Genomic DNA, 20,000 nt, shown 5'->3' with positions numbered 1-20,000 from the left:
AATAATAATAATAATAATAATAATAATAATAATAATAACAATATTGATAATGATAATGATGATGATAATAATAATAATGATAATAATAATAATAATAATAATAATAATAATAATAATAATAATATAAATAATAATAATAAGAAGAAGAAGAAGAATACGTCACAGCCACCTAAGGACCAACAGTCTGCTAGTATTCGGTATTCGTTCTTCCTTTGTGTTCCTCTGAGCGGCCTTGACTGATGCAAGGCAATGTTAACTCGATCTCAGGACTTCTCTTTGAATCATCTCTCTCTCTCTCTCTCTCTCTCTCTCTCTCTCTCTCTCTCTCTCTCTGACACACTACAGGATGCTCTCAAAACTGCAGGAAAACTAGAACGATTTGAATGTCCAGGGAAGTATTAAACAAACGAGGCATTGTTTGCTGTCGTGCAAGTGAAAAGGATGAACAAGTGTCTAATTCTAATGTTGGATGGAGAGAAAACAACATACAAATGACATAAATAACAGGGGATTCTCACGGTCACAGTCACTTGTGTTGGAATCCAAAGCCGTGAGTCATGAAACTGAGTCATCGTAACACTTACAACTGCTCTCTCTCTCTCTCTCTCTCTCTCTCTCTCTCTCTCTGAAGGGAGTGGGGGAGAAAGGAAGGGGGGAGCAAGTGACAGAGAACGACGAGCGAAGGGTAACTATGAAAGACGGAAAGACTGAAAGACGAGGGGATAACAGGGTAAAGGACGTGACTTATGATACTAATGAGGATTACGAAGGTTAGAAGACCGTGAAAGGGGTAAGAAGAGCAAGTAAAGGGAGGTTTAACACTAAGCTGCGTCTTCCTGAATCCAATCTTTTTATCCTACTGACCCCAACCTCTTCCTCTTAACTTATCCTCTTCACCTTAACCTTTCCTCGATACTTCCTCTCTCCTTCCTCTAGCCACCTCCCTCCTAACTCGAAACTCCTCCTCTTAACTTCTAAACTCCCTTCTCCTAACTTTTAATTTTTACTGCAGGAGCAAGAACGAGGAAACAGAAGCAGACTTGTTGGCTCCTGCGACGCTGCTTGTGGTAAGAAACATGATCTGAAGTAAAGGATGTTTGATAAAAAAGACGAAGGAAGGGACGCAAAGGATGAAGAGTGAAAGAAAGATGATGATTAAGATTAGACGTAAATGAACAGACAAAATTGATTGAAAAGAAGAAAGAAAGAGAAAATATGTGAAGATTATGACACTCAAACGAACTAACAAAAGGAATAGGAAGTGAATGAAGGAAAGAAGAGAAACCGTAGGAAATAAAATGAGACGTAAATGAACGAATTAAAGGAATAGAAAAGGAAGGAAGAAAAGGGAGACGTCGCGAGGATTAAAATGAAACAGACGTACGGGAATGAACATAAGGTACAAAGGGAACAAAGAGAGTAAGAGGCTAATGAAGGAATGTAAGGAATAATAAGTCAAGAATAAAGAGTAGGAGCTGTGGAGATTAAAATATGACTCAAAGTGAAGGTCAGACATGGTAGACGGTTACAAGACAAAATAACTGAATCTAATCACGACTGTCCAGAGATGAATAAAGGATAAATAAAAGGGAACCAGACACAAAGACCAATACTCCACGTGGAAGGGAAGAGTGAATGGAGTAGGACTAAACAACGACATTAGGAGTAAACGCTTTTGGTTTGAAGAAATATTAGGTCTTTTCTCTCTCTCTCTCTCTCTCTCTCTCTCTCTCTCTTCGTTGCTCAGGGTAACACGAGACACTCCTGGGGGTTAGAGAGAGAGAGAGAGAGAGAGAGAGAGAGAGAGAGAGAGAGAGAGAGAGAGAGGGGAGGCTTAGAGTACGGGTGAAGTTAATAATCAATTGACTGGTCGTGGGGTCTGCCAACAATCAAGACTCATTCTGTCAATCACCGTTCACTCCATCACCTTCCTTGGACACCACTGCGGCACTGAGACAGACGTGTTGTATGTTCAAGTGTCCCCAGTGTTGTGTAACTGATAGCTCACCTGGTGACCCTGAAACACTGCTGCCTAACTAATAGCTATGTTGAAAGCCCTGAAACACTGCCATCTAAACTAACCTAATAGCTTTCGTAATAGCCCTGGTACAGTGGAACCATGCGTGTTTTGGGGTCCGAGAGGTCTCCAAGCGCACGGGTTCGAATCCTGCTCACGGTCCGAGTGTAGGTTGGGCTACCTTACTCGGGGCAACGGTTTCCTAGCGGGTGGGTTTTAAGATAAGAGGTACCCAAAAAAAGTATCCCCTTTAGCCCATAAATTCCCATGAAAAGCCCAAAAGCCCACATGGTATAAATAAAAAAAAAAAACACAACTAAGCTAACCTAACTAACAGCTTTCCTAATAGCCCTAGAACACTGCTATCTAACCTTATCTAACCTAATAGCTTTTGTAATAGCCCTGAAACACAACTAAGCTAACTAACTAACAGCTTTTCTGATGGCTAAATAACACTACTATCTAACCTAACTTAACTAACAGCTTTCCTAATAGCCCTAGAACCCTGCTATCTAACCTAACCTAACAGCTTTCCTTGTACCTCTAAAACACAGCTTACTAACTAATGCGCCTAAACCTACACGGATGTTTACTGTACTTGCGATGACATTTTCCTAGATTAAAGGGAGTTTCCTAGTTTCTATCAAGGATTTTCAAGCGTTTTCCTAATTAGTGATTCACTTACAGGTTTTAGTAGATATTTTTCTCTGATTATTCCGATTCCAGTGATAGCTAAAACAGGTTATGATAGTAGATACTGGGGTTGTCAAGTGTATTTATGATTAGGATGATAGTTTAATAACCTTTCACCCCTTCAATACTAGACAACATTTTTACCTCGAGATTTTTGTACAAGTAGACCATTATATTGACATTAGGAAGGAACACTAGATGTCAGAAAATTAATGGCCAAGGTCTTCACTATTTAAATCCCCGACATAAGTTCTGAAGGTGTAAACAAAAGTAGTAAACAGAATGAATATGGAAAACCTTCATGGTACTCAAAGGGTTAATAATATAAACTAAAATTCCAAATGTATTCATGATTCTAATGATAGTTTAACATGATTCTGTGAAAGATGTGGATTTTTCAAGTGTTTTCGTGATACTAGAGATAAATGAACAGGCTGCAGTGGAAATAATCAACGTTTTCATGACACTAGCGATAAGTGAACAGACTGCAGTGAAAACAATCAACATTTTCATGATACTAGAGACAAGTGAACACAGGCTACAGTGGAAGTAATTGGCATTTTCATGATACTAGCGATAAATGAAGAGCTGCAGTGGAAATAATTAGCGTTTTCATGATACAAGCGATAAGTGAACAGGATGCAGTGGAAGTAATTGGTGTTTTCATGATACTAGAGACAAGTGAACAGGCTGCAATGGAAGTAATTGGTGTGTTCAACTGGGCAGACTGCCGGAGGGCTCCCATGGGACAAACAGGAAGCGTCTGGCGGAGAAGGGAATGCCCAGGGCGGTGGAATGAGTGACGTCAGAAGCATATCCGCTGCCACATGAACAGGCTAGAGGCACTGCATGGCGTCACAGCTCAGGGCTCATCGCGCCTTCCCTCACCTCTTTCCGGGACTATATTTGGCCAGGGACGTCACAGCTTGGGTTAGGTTAGGTTTAGTTATCCCGCCTATCCTTCCAAGATGCACACTATTATAAGCTAACCTAATTAAGTCAGACAAATATACCCTAACCGTTTTGCTCTCTCTCTCTCTCTCTCTCTCTCTCTCTCTCTCTCTCTCTCTCTCTCTCTCTCTCTCTCTCTCTCTCTCTCTCTCTCTCTCTCTCTCTCTCTCTCTCTCATATAATCAAGCGTAACTTTTTCCTATTTGTTTTTCCGTATTCGCTTTTTTTTAGCATCTCTCTCTCTCTCTCTCTCTCTCTCTCTCTCTCTCTCTCTCTCTCTCTCTCTCTCTCTCTCTCTCTCTGTGTGTGTGTGTGTGTGTGTGTGTGTGTGTGTGTGTGTCAGTGTCTCTCTCACATCTGTTATATCGTTCATTCCAACTCCATACTTTTTTTTTACTCACCTATTCCCCTCTCCCTCTATCACACACACACACACACACACACACACACACACACACACACACACACACACACACACAGAGTCCTCTCTTCCCACACGGCCCCCACACTTGTCCTTGTCCGTTCCTTGCACTTCACAGTCCTCCTCTTTATATGTACAAAAGAGATGCTTTCTAAGACCTTGCACATTCTTCCCCCGGCCTTCCCAAACCCTCCATCAACATTAAACAAACTATACGTCACCACACACACACACACACACACACACACACACACACACACACACACAACGTTTCCACCCTTTCCTATAAACACTAGTAGCAAAAGGACGTTCTTTCTCTATGCTGTATCTAATTTTCCATTCAGTTAGTGTAGTGTGCGACCAGTCAATGTTTAGTTATGGGTTCGTATTTTGTGGTAGATTTTCACTTGTAATGCATTTTCTTTCACATGCATCCGTTTCCGGTATACAAACGCTTATGCTGTCACGTACATTTTAAAAGGCTTTGTTCTCCTATTAGTACTGTATTTTCAAGCGTTTTATATCTTCTTTTTCCACGTGATTTTGCAGTTTTCGTGTTAAACTAAGGCTAGAATCATGAAAACACTTGACAATCACCCAGTTAAACTCTCACTAGAACCGGGAAAGCATCATTAGAAAGCCAACAACTGCTAGATATCCTGCCAAACTCTGTCAGCACCATGAAAGAGAGAGAGATAGATCCCAGTAACTTCCATCATAGCCTGTATCCGTTTCCGGTATACAAACGCTTATACTCGCACGTGCATTTTGAAAAGCTTTATTCATCTATTAGTACCGTATTTTCAAACGTTTTATGTCTTATTTATCCTCGTGATTTTGCAAATTTCACGAAAACACTTGACAATCTCAGTACCTTCAATACAGCCAGTTAAACTCTCATTAGAACCACGAAAACATAAAAATTGCTAAATACTCTACCGAACTCTGTCAGAATCATGAAAGCAGCCTTATAAATCCCAGTAACTTCCATTATAGACTGTAAACCTATCATTAGAATCATTCAGACACGCTTTGTACATCCCAAGAACTTCCAGTTAAGCTTGTTAAAAAGAAATTGAGATACGAGTTTGAAACGTTTAGGAACACAGTTTTTGCTCCCCTTATCTCCCCTCTACAGTGAACTCCCGTTTGGCAGGAGAAAGGCAGGATGGTCTGTCGTCACCATTCACCAAACAGACATCAACATCAATTGGTGAAGTTGCCAGTCGCCTCTAGCACCCCGAACAGCCTTGCTCCTTGAGACATTACTACGAATTCACTCCTACTTCGAGAATTTCGGGAAAGAAATAATGCTCGGTCATAAACATGTCAAGGGAATGCTTCGAAATGCGCGGATGCTGTTGTGTTGCTGATTTGAAGTTGAAGGGAGGTAGTGGTAGTAGTAGTGGTGGTGGTGGTGGTGGTGGCCTGCATTGAAAGAGGGAGCGAAGACTTGCACGGGCTGCTTGTGTGTTCGGTTCCCTTCTCCTTTCCTTGCTCTACTTACCACACCCTCCTGCCTCACGTAAGGTACCCACTATGCCCTGCACGCCCTCACATCCACCCTCATCCACTCTTCCACTCACGCACATATTCACTCATCCATTCACACACACCCACATCTACATATCTTTCTTCCTCTTCCCCATGCGAGTACACGAGGTCCATAATCTGTTATTGCTGGAACCAGGACGTGAGGGAATCTAAATTTCCATCTCTGTGGCCTTTCAAAACACGTACCTAAAAACCATATTGTCAAGCACTTTCACGCCGCAACTCGATAACTTTCAAAAGGCTGTAGTTGAAATTTTTATGGACGTTTTTGTGGTTCTACAGACAGATTAACAACATTTCTACATTATTAGCGGAGAAAACACTGGAAAATCCAGCTAATTATCTATGTGGACTTTGAATATAGTCTAAATGGGAGAAGAAAACGCTTGAAGACTGAGATTCATAACTAAATCCGAGAAGATAAGAGACTACCACGCGTTGGTCTGTGACACTCCCACTTGGTACTGAGGTCTGAGTGCCAACAGTGTAGGAGTGTAGGAGTGCCAGGGAGCGGCAGCACGAGGCAGAGAATATAAATGAATAGTAAATCTCGAGCAGCAACTTTAATTTCACCACAGTTCGCAACACCAACTATTAAAGAAAACTAACATCGGCATAAACGAAGAGAGAGATATCATAAACATCTACCATTATTTATAGGGAAGGGTACAAATGTTTACTGGTAATAGCATACTCGTAAAAGGGGAGAAAAGAATGTAAAGTACTACTGTGACTTGTTGGGGAGAGCTTAAACAGTACCACACTACTACATAGAGCAAAAAATACATACACTATCAGAAAATGTTAATCTACAGCTATTATTTCTCATTGGGAAGGAAGAAAGCCATGTTCATGTACGTAAAGGAGGAGAAAGGCGCGCCATACTGCTTTCATTACTCGTTCATTGTGTAAATTTTCATAGATGTGACAATGCTAGATGTAAACAAGAGAAAGGTGTGCCCTAATGTTATAATTAAACACCTAGTAGTGTGTGTGTGTGTGTGTGTGTGTGTGTGTGTGTGTGTGTGTGTGTGTGTGTGTGTGTGTGTGTGTGTGTGTGTGTAAGTGTGAGGCTCAGCGAGGAGGACGGGTAGAGGTGGTTGACATGTCATAGAGGAAAGGGGGAGGTAATACGATATGTGTTTATGTGACCTTTTTGCCTGACCTCCAAAGACCTACCCAGCCTCCTTGACCTTCCCTCCCTCCCTGTTCCTCTCCTCCCCCAACCTGCTTCTCACGTTAATATCTCACTCAGTCACTCATTCTTTTTCATGTAGCTTTGTCTTCGTTAATGAAACCTATTTTCACTTTGGCTTCATGACATACATTCTCTCTCTCTCTCTCTCTCTCTCTCTCTCTCTCTCTCTCTCTCTCTCTCTCTCTCTCTCAAAACGCTCTGTAATCTTTGGAAACATGCTAAGTAGGGAAATTTATGAACGAAAAGGAATAAATATAGAATAAGAAGGAGGAAAAGGAGGAAAAGAGGAGGAGGAGGAGGAGGAGGAGGAGGAGGAGGAGGAGGAGGAGGAAGTGAAGCAAAACGTTCTTCACATCCTCCTTTCCTTATTCTTTTGTTCACCACAGTCATAAGCTCCTTCACGTCTCTCCTTTTACGAACACGATAAAAATAATGCGATAGAGAAACTCGCATAAAAGTCTCAACAACTCTCCTACTACCACCACCACAAGCACCACAACCACCACCACCACCACCACCACCGCTACCACCACCACCACCACCACCACCACAAGCACCAGCAGGGCAGACGACGCTCACCACCACACTTACAACAAGCGTCTGGAGGAAGATAAAGTGATAAAGAACGTATTCAACTCCTCCACCTCCTCCTCCTCCTCTTCATGCTTATTATCTTTCTTTTTTTATTCTATTCCTTCTCGTTTCTTTTCTCTCTCTTTCTCTTTCTCTTATTCGGCTTATTTCTTTCTGTTTAAACATATCTGCAAGGAATTCTGAGCCTTTTCATACATGTGTGTGTGTGTGTGAGAGAGAGAGAGAGAGAGAGAGAGAGAGAGAGAGAGAGAGAGAGAGAGGTGTTCGGGTATGCCATCACTGCCACAAAAAAATAGCTTCTACAAATGTTACAAGTTAAAAAAAATATTCCCTCTGGTCTTCACGCGAACCCCACCAAGCTGGCTGTTATTTCTGTCGCATTATGTCAACCTCGCATTCTCAAACGTCTCGGCGTCTTACCGTGACAACTTTTAACACGCTCTAGTGGAAGTTACTGGGGGTAGTTTTCAAATGATTGTTTGCTATGGTTTAACTCGCTCTTGTACAAGTTAATGGGAATTTCACGAGTTATTTTTTATGATACTTATAATCATTTAGCCAGTTGTCTGGGGAGTTATTGGTGTTTTTGTGTGTTCGTAGAGACAATTTAACACGTTCTAAGTGAGACAGTGGTGTTTCCATAAGTTTTCGTGGCGGTAGTGGCAATATAACGAGTTCTAAGGATATTTATTTGTGGGTTTTCATGTGTTTTCGTGGTGGTAGTGACAATATAACAGGTTCTTAAGATACTTATTAGAGTTTTCATGCGTTTTCGTAGTGGTAGCGACAATATAACAAGTTCTAAGGGATACTTATTAGCCTTTCCATGTTTTTTCCTGGTGGTAATGACAATATAACGAGTTCTAAGGATATCTATTCAGGTTTTAATTGGTTTTCCTGATAGTAGTGCCAATATAACAGGTTCTACGGATAGTTATTGAGGTTTTCATGTGTTTTCGTGGTGGTAGCGACAATTTTAAGAGGTTCTAAGAGACACTGGTGTTTTCTTATGTTTTTTTTATGGGAGTGACAATATAACAGGTTCTAGGGAATACTTAATTTGCGTTTACATGTATTTTCGTTCAACAGAACGTAAAGGAAGTTATCTATCTTTGTTAGGAATATCATTAGTGTTTTCAAGTATTTTCGTGATTCTAGTGATAATGAAGCAGTAGATGTTTTCTGATGCATTAACGTTTCTAATAATAGTTTGTCACGCTCTCTAGGAAATTATTTCTGCTGTCAAGGGTGTTTTCATGATTTCTAATGATAGTTTAACACGTATTATGTAAAATTTATGGGCAAAACATCCACGAGAACATATTTGATAATCTCCTTGGTCTTTTAAAAATCGTGATGTGATAAGTTTCAGAATACGAGGCAGCGTCACTCAGGATTCTCTGTAAGACGATGACGACTTAAGGCGCCCGTGCCAGGAAATGATTCAGTGGCGGCGGTGGTGGTGGTGGTGGTGAGCAGGACTAAGGCTTCTTGACTCAACCCGCAGCTCTGAACTATCTAACCATCACTAACACACTGCACGTCACAGCCACACCTACACAGCATGCAGTACACCCACGCCTAATCTAATATAACAACACTCAGCTCTGTCACAGCAACTCAGCACTATCTTATCACCAGACACAGCACGTCACAGCCACACCACGGAGCGTACACAACACCTACCCTAACCTTTTCAGTGTTGTAACGCGTTTTCATATTCATTGTGCTTACTATCTAGTGATTATATACAGTTTCAGAAATTTATGTGGGTATTCAAATAGTGAAGATTCTGGCTATTAATCTTCTGACCTCTATAAATCCTCCCTAATGTAAATAAAATCGTCTAATCGTACCCAAAATCGTGGTACAAATGCGTCCTAGTACTAAAGGGGGTTAATCTGACCACACTCTATCACCCTGTCATCACAACTCTACCATTTCATCACTTACATCACGACGCAACCACTCAATGTGTCATGAAACCTGATCTAACCTCACCAGCACAACACACCACAGACACAGCACACCACAGCCATGCCGCACAGCATAACAACACAGAACCAATGAATGCTAAAAGGATCAAGTGAGTAAATGAATACATAAATAGATTAATAAAGTTACAATGAATATCAAAGAGCAGGATGACGCTAACGGATCTTGCTGTAAAAATAAACAAACAATAAAAAGAAAACACCGACGAGAGATAACGAAGATAGTGTCAGTGCGCGAGTGTTTCCTGGTCCCTCTCTCTCTGTTTTGTTCACTATCAACAACACCTTCTTTTCCAACAATCTTATTCATCAGTGGCTGTACACGTAGCTTCCCGTTACTTTCCGCCAATATTGTCAGTAATCCTGGTTAGGTGTCGGTGGTGTGTGACAATGCACGATGGTCTTCTCTTATCAAGGCTTGACTGGCTCCCCCATCAGCCAAGCCACACCCCTCCAGGCACTGTAAGTCACCGTAGGGACACCACACACCTACTCCACAGGACACTTTCACTCACTCATATCATACAAGCTTTCTAGAGGTACCCAGGCTCCTTATAAGGTTCCTAAGGAGTGGCCGTGTTGTCACCGCTATACTTGCATCTAATCCTCGAGGCCATTTTCTATGTTGCAAGGCGCGATTTATACCAATTTTTCGTACACACTTCCACGACTCTAACTTTCACTACTCGGGCAGCGGGGCCTCGCAGTGCACTCAAGGCTCCTGCGACACAGCAATACACACCATTACCGCCAATGAGACACTGGAGCACTACTAAGCTCTCGTCTCGCAAGAGGTACAAGAGCTAGTGGCACAGAATATTATGTACCCGCGCGCGATGGACCGTCTTCAACTTAACGTCTTGGCGCGGCCTCATCCCTTAATATTAGCAGTGCCAGTGTCACCCTATGGCCAGTACAACACTTTGGGCGAAGCTTCCGGCACCGTCCTGGTTTGAGGGGACTCGCTGAATGAATACAGCTCGCGGCAAGTACGTTTCCAACCATTGTCCACTGTTAGAATCTTGACGTGAGGTCGACAGTAAGGTTAGGAATGAAAGGAAAGCGTCTGCGTACATTCTGGTTAGCCTCTCTCGATATGAGCTGGTCAGGGCAATGCACGATAATGTGTGGGGTTTGTGGGCTTCTTCCGGCGTCTGGCAGTGAGGGGAGTAGCAGAGGAGTGCCAGACGCGACCTGCCGACACTCGCTGCCCACTTGGCCTTCTTCCCTCTCCTCCTCCCTCCCTTCCTTCTTCCCTGCCCCTTCCCCTCCTGTTGCTTTCATTAACGTGTGTAGAGCGAAGTATTACTCTTTCCATTCAGAAGAGAACAACGGAGGCAACCAAGACAATCCTTCCAGTACTTTCATTACCCCGATGCCATCCTAACGAGGGAGCGCGCAGCAGGAAAAGTGCAACGGAAAGAAAAAAAATTGTATCTGGTAACACGCATCCTTTTTACTTATCTCGCTCCCGCTCTTGCTGAACAAATAAACACAGACCTCACGACATTCCTCTGCGGAGCATCAAGAGAGGCGCTGGCTGTGGCTGGCGTGAGGGCAATACAGTGCCTTCTTAGATACGAGTTAAGTACCAGCGAATACAAGTGAATGCAAGGGAATTTCAAGCAGCAATGCACCTTTATAGCTTAATTAACTATGCTCTGAGTTAATTGAACTGCACTACGACATAACCCGCTACAGTGTGAAGGGAGAAGGCACGGAGGGTAGAAACTAAGAAACTACAGCTAATATACGAGAGGAAAAAGCTACAAAATAAAAAGAAAGAAAATATTGCATAAAGAAAAAAAAAACAATAGATAAAGGGAGATGAATAGTTTCCTTGATCTCTCTCTCTCTCTCTCTCTCTCTCTCTCTCTCTCTCTCTCTCTCTCGTAGCGTTGCCTAGATCTCACATAATATCGACTCCTTTATGAGCATTCCTTTAAAGATGTGGTCACCAGCTGTCTGCTCGCCACTCCATCCGACATCCGCTTCCCTGGGGGTATCTGGGCTGGGGAAACACTCATACCTGTCCTGGCAATCGTCCTTCTCCCAGGTTCTCATATTGGCAGGTATTCTAAAACGCTTTGCTCTCTCACCGCGACAATTTTCAAATGCCACAAAGATGATTTGTTGAATTCTCAAGTGTTTCTCCTTTTAGCAGTGTAGAAATGTTGTTAATCTGTCATAACAATCATAAAAAAAACATCGTGGAAATTCAGTGTAACTTCAACTAGAGTATTTGTGAAGTAGTGGAGGTCCAAGCAGGTGTTTTAGAAATCAGAGCCATTGAAGCACCTTGGCCTCACATCACAGGGCTGTTTACAAAGGCTAAAGAGATGATTAGTCAGGTTCCCATCCTTGCCTTTCCCGCTGGTGATGTAGAATTCTTGTTAAACTGTCATTAGAGTCGCGAACACTTCCTGGAAAAGCGCAATAACGTTCACTAGAGCTTGTTAAATGTAGTTAAGATACGGCGCCGTAACGTTTCTGAATGAGATCCTTATTCTCCTCGCTCGCGTCGTCCTAACGCTTCCAAGTTACGCAATACTTCCTCACTCATTCAGATTTCCTCACACTTCCTTCGTTCACAACACACCCTCTACCGCATCCTTCTTTCACCACACATCCTTCTCCTTACTCCTCTATGCACATCCTTAACCATCACCCTAATCACACTTCCTTTGCTGGTCTGGTATATGGTAACTCATCTTTCTTCATACACCCTTCATCACACTTCCTTCATCACACTTCCTTCATCCACGACACACCCTCTACTGCATCCTTCCCTCTCTCACTACACATCCTTCTCCTTACTCTTCTATATACATCCTTTCTCCATCACCCTAATCACACTTCCTTCGCTGTTCCTCATACATCCTTCATCACACAACATCTACCGCATCCTTCTCTCACTACACATCCTTCTCCTTACTCCTTTATACATCCTTTCTCATTACCCTAATCACGCTTCCTTCGCTGTCATTTTTCCTCATACATCCTTCACCATATTTCTTCATCCACCACACACCCTCTACCACATCCTTCTCTCAACACACATTCTTCTCCTTATTCCTTTACACATTCTTTCTCCATCATCCTAATCGTATGTCCTTCCCTCTCCTAGCAAGTGGACCCTCTTCTCCTGACCTAAGCTGTTCCATCTACTCCAGACCACCACCATGCTCGTCCTTGTACTAAACAAGCTAACATCACACGCTCTGATCTCCGCCATAACTGAAGACCGTGAATGCGGAACAAAAATTCTTACTGAGAAGGTCTAAAGCTTCCCACGTGCCTTGCTGGGTCTTTGCGGTTTCTCCCTTCACTTCCTTGTTTGTATTGACAGTTAAATCTGTTTGTGCATTCTCGTGTGTTGGTAAGAGACTCTCGAACTGAATACCAATAATCGTGTGGTTTTATTTGAATGTTTTTATTGGTATGCTCGTCTTTTTTGTTGACATTCACCGGACTGTCAAAAAAAAAAAATTGTTTACATGACGATGGAAAAAAGAAAAAGCGGATTATTTCAGTATTTAAAAGAATGCAACAAAAGAGAAAGCGCTTGAAAGGTTGCAAGTCGTTTTGAAGAGAAATCTGTCCAGCAGTGATTGGCGTTAAACAGACAAACAAAGGAGATCTATCGATGTTTTCCCACACGAGCTTCGGACAATGATATTCCTAACAGTTGGCAATTGCGATGGCCAAAATACTACTTTCATAACTGAGATTCTGAACACCACGCACATGAAAACACCTGTCGCCTCGCCCTCCAGCGCCACGAAACACGAGCGCGATGTTTGCAAGCAAGGCGTTAGTATTTGTAGTGTGATCATTGCATTGCAGCGAAAATATGACTAGTGATTCTGAGCCAGGCCTGAGTGTTTGCGTCGTCGTCATTGCAACTGTAAACCTGTGGGAACATGATCGATAATTCCGGAAAAATCACCGATAAATTCTGAAATACTTATTGGTAATTCTGAAACAAGCCTCAAAATTTATCGATAATTCTGGAAAAGCGGTCGATAATTATTAAGCAAGCCTTGAAATTCTGGAAAATTCTCGATAATTCTAAAATGAACCTTGAAATTTATCGATATTTCTAAAAAACGGTAAAAAATTTTGAAATAAGCTTAAAAGTTATCGATAATTCTGAAAAATGATCAGTAATTCGAAAAAAGTTATCGAAAATTCTGCATAATCATCAATAATTCTGAAACAAGCCTCAAAATACATCGATAATTAAAAAAAAAAGATCACTTATTCTGGAACAAGCTCAAAAGTTCTGAAAAAAGACTATTAATTCTGGAAAAGGTCAACAATTCTGGACCAAGCCTCAAAAATGATCGAAAAATTATGAAAAAGTGATCGATAATTAAGAAAAATGGTCAATAATTCTGAAACAAGCCTCAAAAGTTGTCGATAATTCTAAAAAAGTCATCGATAATTCTGAATAAAAGGTTAATAATTTTGAAAACAAGCCTCAAAACTCGTCGATAATTTTGAAAAGCTATTGATAATCCTGAAAAACTGATCGATAATTCTGAAAAATGGTGAATAATTCTGAAACAAGCCTTAGAATATTTCCTTGAGAAGACTTCCAGGTGCCATGCCCGGGAAAGCAGAAAAGAATAGAGAATAGGGAAGAAGAGGGAGACTTAGAATACCGGTGGAGGGAAGACAGGTGGGTGGAGCGCTAAGGTGAAGAAAGAAGTATGTGGTTTTTCTTATCTTTCTCTTGGGCTTCGTCGCTTCTACGTAGGTAAGCGCATTAAGTAAGCTTACATGGCTAACAATATCATTAGGGTTAGTCATTTAGGATGGAAGAAGAAATAAAGGACCCGAGCTTTCCCCAAGGTAATTTGCAAAGAAACTACTTTATACACACACACACACACACACACACACACACACACACACACACACACACACACACACACACACACACACACACACACACACACACGTTTTTTGCCTCGTTTTTGTGCCCTAAGCTACATCATCGTCCTTCTCTTTCTCCTCCTCCTCCTCCTCCTCCTCCTCCTCCTCCTCCTCCTCCTCCTCCTCCTTGCCTTCCCGACCTATACCCTTGCTGATTCCTCCTCCATCACTAACATCATAGCCCTGTACCCTCCCGTATGTCTTGTATAACGCTGACTCACCCAATTCCCCTAAGCTGGCCAGCATCCGCAGCCTCACGTGCACACCCCGCGCTGCCCTCATTCCCCTCACCCAGTCACCCCCGCCCAACGCATCTTGTAAGTTGTAACCTGGCCTGGCTGAAGTAAGTCCCCTTTTGTAACTTGGAGCGCTTTGTTCTCTCACCAAGACTGTTTTAAAAGGTAAGTTCTTGCGTTTCTTTTTTTTAGCGTAGTTTAAAAAGGTTATAGGAAAAAATTATTAGTGTTTTCAAGATCCAAGCCAACGTATTTTGTAACTTGGCTGCAGTGAAGTCCTGGTTTGTAACTTGAAACGCTTTGCTCTCTCATCATGACGGTTTTTTAATGGTAAGTTTTCGTGTCTGTTTTTCTCGGCGTAGTTTAAAAAGGTTAAAGCAAAAGTTCTTGGCATTTTCAAGATTGTTTTCGTTATTCTAGCCTGTAGCGGAAGTTATTTGGATTTTTAAGAGTGTCTCCTTGCATTTTAGTGATAGTTAAAAGAGATTCAGCAGGTTTTCAAGTGTTTTAGTCATTTTAGTGATTGTTTAAAGATTCTACCAAAGGCTATTAGAGATTTCAAGTGTTTTTATGTTCCTAGTGATATATCATAAAACACTAGCATGTCTTTTCTCATGTTTATTTATTTATTTATTCATTTTTTTTTTTTGTGTGTGTGTGATTCTGGTGAGTTTAAAAGCCTCTAGCAAAGGTTACTGGAGTTTTCAAAAGGATTTTCGTATTATAGTGAATGTTTAACAAGAATATAATGCAATTAATGTGAAAACAACCTTGAGAACATGAGTCTTCATCTCTGTGGCCTTGAAAAATTCCTCAGAGAGAACTAGATTTTTCGGAATACGAGCCAGGGATATTCATTAGCACACTGAGGCAAGAAAGGCTTTGTGTGTTTGGTGCGTGGCGCGCTGATGCATTCCAGCTCAATAGTAGGTCTCTAGTCACGTCTCCGGGAAGTAGTGACGAATGACTAAGAGGAAGAAGAAGGGATGAATACGAGAAATACTGTGACTTGATGGCAAAGAAACACACACACACACACACACACACACACACACACACACACACACACACCGGGTAGTGTAGTGGTTAGCACGCTCGACTTACAATCGAGAGGGCCGGGTTCGAGTCCCGGTAAGCGGCGAGGCAAATGGGCAAACCTCTTAATGTGTGGCCCCTGTTCACCTAGCAGTGGTACGGGATGTAACTCGAGGGGTTGTGGCCTCGCTTTCCCGGTGTGTGTTGATGTGGTCTCAGTCCTACCCGAAGATCGGTCTATGAGCTCTGAGGTCGCTCCGTAATGGAGAAGACTGGCTGGGTGACCAGCAGACGACCGAGGTGAATTACACACACACACACACACACACACACACACACACACACACACACACACACACACACTATAATTCTCAAGTAACGAAAGTAACATAAGGAATGACTGTAAAAGAGAAGAAATGAAGGAGAAATGAATAACCAACTGAAATTACCAGTCGTTAACATATTCTAACATATTGTATTTCTATATTTTTATTTGTTTTTCCCCTCTCATTCATCTTCCATATTATCATCATCCGTTCTCACAGTTTGAAGCCGACGCCATAACCTTCCCAGCCACGTGTGCCACTGATAAAAAAAAAAAAAATTCGGCCAGGAGAGACAAAGCGACTAGCAAAACATCCACGATATGAGGCGAGGTTAGACGGTTCATTATTGAGGATTTGTACGAAAGTCTTAGCCAAGCAATGTGTGCACGTCGTCTCATAAGTGGCTAGGACGTGAGTGACAGAGGGTGGTGTCGTAAGCAAGACCCGCCTCAGTGTTTTGCTGCGTGGCTTCGGGACCTGTATGGCGAGGGGACGCGGGCCTGGCAATCCCAATCTCCCTCTGCCTTTTGTTATGAAGGTGATGTATCCCGCTGAACTACGCGTCACACACACTCTCTCTCTCTCTCTCTCTCTCACACACACACACACACACACACACACACACACACACACACACACACACACACACACACACACACCAATCAATATTTCCATCTTTTCCTGCCGTGAGGGTCCCGAGGCGCGGTGAGACGGAAGCCTCTACTGGCACCCTACTTTAATGAACTTGACATGGATTCATTTTTTTTTTTTTTTTCCCCGCGGGCGTCATGCGGGAGAGAAGGGATGCTGTACTCACCACCATCAGGGGAGCCCAGCTTGGCCCTCTCCCTAGCGGCTGGACTGGGTGAAGCTTGCGGTACCGACCTCCTGTGTGCCACTCGGTCTCGTCTCCGCTGGGGGCTGTCTCGCCGCAGGGCCGCCGCCTCCACGCCGCAGTAACTGACACGCGGCCCGCGGGGTTTGTCTGGCCGGAGGAGATGGAGGGGGGAAGGATTAACCATACCCTAGAAATGAGCATGACACACACACACACACACACACACACACACACACACACACACACACACGCGTGAGAAGGTTCAGGATTCTAGTCCTATGACCGGCGAGGCAAATTGGTGAGCCTTTTATGTATGGTGCTTATTCACCAGGCAGCAAGTAGGTACGAACAGGATATAACACGAGAGGCTGTGGCCTCACTGTCTGTCTGTCTCGGTGTGTGGTGCGCGGTGTGTAAGTGGTCCTATACGTGATTGGTCAATATGAGCTCAGAGCTCTTTCCGGAGTGAAAAGACTGACTGGTTGACCAGTAGACGGCCTCAGATGGATCACACACACACACACACACACACACACACACACACACACACACACACACACACACACACACACACACACACACACACACACACACACACACACACACACACACACACATCCCGCACGAGGCTCATCACATACACACTATACATCTACAGTAGAGGTGAGCGTACTCGTTGAGGTGAAACACTGCATCACAACAGGACAAGGAGGAACTTACCTGCAACATCAGTGACGTTTGGAGCAGAGTTTTCTTTATTAGCGCCAGCGTCCACCCTCCTGATTGGGCATTGGGAAGGTGTAGGCTGGGGCTGCGGGTTGGCGGCGCCGTCTCCAGCGCCTTCCACACTGCGACACTTTTTGTGAAGTTCGTTGATCTCCATCTTTTCTTTCTTGCAGGGGATGAAGTCGTCGGCACTGCCGCCGCCTTCTTTGGTGTGCGTCTCCAGCTCGCGCACCATCTTCTCTGGCACGTCCAGACACTCCTTCTCGTAGGCGTCCACGATGGGGCTCTCCGGCACGGCGCGGTACCGATTGTCGTCGTCCGCGCCTGTGTCACTAAGCTTCAGGGTGCCTGGCTGCTGCTTGAGGCTGTTGTTATTGTTGTTGTTGTTGTTGTTGGCCAGCACGACGCTACTAGCGGCGCCACAGGACTCCCGCAACTCTCGGTGCTTGATGTAGTGCTTCAGCTTCCTCCCGTGCAGCTGCAGCTCCTCCTTTCCGTTGGACAAGATAGCGTCGTTCATCTTCACCTTGGTCTCTGCCATCTTCTGCTCAATGTCAGACGGGTTCTCGTCCTCGGAGGCGTAGTCCGGGGAGGCGGCGGGGGAGTCACACAACTCCTGCACTGGACTGTTGCCGCTGCTGGCCGCACACCACCTCAGGTTGCCATTGTCATCTCCAGGATCATTGGCCAACACCGTCTCACTCTCTAACCGCAGTTTGGGTTTATCATAAAAACTCTTCACAAAGGCTCCGCACTCCCTCAGCTCATTCACATTGTTGGTGCAGAGGCCGTGGGCGTGAGGGCTGAGGTCGTTGGTGGGACGCAGGAAAGGGTCACAGTCTGCAGTCTTCCAATTCGGCTTCTGCCACAACGAACCAAGAGCCTCAAAGTCTAGCAAATTTCTGTCTTTTACAGCACGAGGGTCTGGAGTGTCTGGGCCGCGAGTCACGTCTACCTCCAGTGAACTGAACGACTCTAGATCTGACTCATCGTTGTCAATGGACGAGAGAGAGCCGAGGGAAGAAGACAAGGGAAGGCGAGTGGGACGCTGGACGCCCGAGGAGATGGAAGGATGATGCAACCGGTCACTGCTACAACTCCCGTTTTCTGTACAGAGCAGAGAGCAGTATTTAGAAAACGTAAACGATATTAGGCATGACTCAACGATGATGCTTCATTTCCTATTTTGAGTAGTAGTAGTAGCTAGTAGTAATAGTAGTAGTAGTAGTAGTAGTAGTAGTAGTAGTAGTAGTAGTAGTAGTAGTAGTAGTAGTAGTAGTAGTAGGAGTAGTAGTAATAGTAGTAGGTAGTAGTAGTAGTAGTAGTAGAGTAGTGGTAGCAGTAGTAGTGGTGGTGGTGGTGGTGGTGGTAGCAGTGGTGGTGGTAGTAGTAGTAGTAGTAGTAGTAGTAGTAGTAGTAGTAGTAGTAGGAGTAGAAGTAGGAGTAGAAGTAGCAGTAGTAGTACTAGTAGTAGAGCAGCAGTATGGTAGAAGTAGAAGGAGAAGGATGAGGAAGATAGAGGTGGTGATGGGAGGTAAGGAATGAAGGAACTAACCTGAGAGATCTGGCAGGGAGGAGAAGGAGAGCGAGGTGGTCATGCCATGGTTCAAGTCAATGAGAACGCCGCCATTCACTGCCAAGCATGGAACACAAGAAGCCGTCATAAGAACATAAGAATACAAGGGTTAGTGCAGGAAGCCATTGGGACTACACGTGTCAGTCCCTGTATGGACATATCCTCCACCTGCCACCTCTGACCGTAAATTCTCCGACTGACTCCTATTATCGATCTCAGTAAATGTGGTTTTATGAATCTAGTGATGATTAAACATAAATTGTATGTCATCAATGGAAAGATACGAGTAAAAACCTGAACAATCATCTATGTGGCCTTTGAAAACAGTATTTATCAGAGAGAGAGAGAGAGAGAGAGAGAGAGAGAGAGAGAATTTCAAAATACGATTTGTATCTTCCAGGAATCAAAGATCGTTTGATGGACTTGAAGGAGGAAAGTTATGCAAAGCAGATGAGGCGAAAAGAAGAAGACGAAGAAGAAGAAGAAGAAGAAGAAGAAGAAGAAGAAGAAGAAGAAGAAGAAGAAGAAGAAGAAGAAGAAGAAGAAGAAGAAGAAGAAGAAGAAGAAGAAGAAGAAAGAAAAAGAAAGAGAAAAAGAAGAACAAGAACAAAAAAAAACAAGAACAAGAACAGAGCAAGGAAAAGAAAAAGGAATCAAAACAATAACACGAACAAGAAATCAGAAAAAAAAAGAGAAAGACAATGAGACCAAAAGAAGAAGAGGAAGAAGAAGAGGCAAAGATCAGAGGGAGCACCATCAAAACATCTCACCAGTATTAATAATGAGGTGGGACTGCGGGGTCTTGCAGGTCGGGATATTGAAACTCTTGGCGGTATTGTTGTTGTTATTCTTGTTGGCAATGGCGAGGACTGCTGCGGTCACGTCCTGCTCCTGCTTGCT

At 43.4% G+C, this 20,000-nt stretch overlaps 1 protein-coding gene across 3 annotated transcripts in view; it reads right to left on the bottom strand.

The window, feature by feature from the left end:
• The window catches only part of LOC123506193 (schwannomin-interacting protein 1-like), a 43,882-nt gene that overhangs the window by 18,128 nt on the left and 5,754 nt on the right, over positions 1–20,000 (bottom strand). For 2 of the 3 annotated variants that reach the window (XM_045258110.1, XM_045258108.1), the window contains exons 3-6: positions 19,871–20,000; positions 19,080–19,157; positions 17,519–18,631; positions 16,778–16,945 (exon numbers count right to left, since the gene is read on the bottom strand). The exon at positions 19,871–20,000 is cut by the window's right edge and continues 91 nt beyond it. In XM_045258110.1, the coding sequence (XP_045114045.1) occupies positions 16,778–16,945; positions 17,519–18,631; positions 19,080–19,157; positions 19,871–20,000 (1,489 nt within the window). The remainder of the gene's footprint in view (positions 1–16,777; positions 16,946–17,518; positions 18,632–19,079; positions 19,158–19,870) is intronic. The other variant, XM_045258109.1, reaches the window with a different exon arrangement.

This window comes from Portunus trituberculatus, chromosome 19, assembly GCF_017591435.1.
Source record: "Portunus trituberculatus isolate SZX2019 chromosome 19, ASM1759143v1, whole genome shotgun sequence".
NCBI lineage: Eukaryota > Metazoa > Arthropoda > Malacostraca > Decapoda > Portunidae > Portunus > Portunus trituberculatus.
This window is presented reverse-complemented; position numbering and strand designations above follow the sequence as displayed.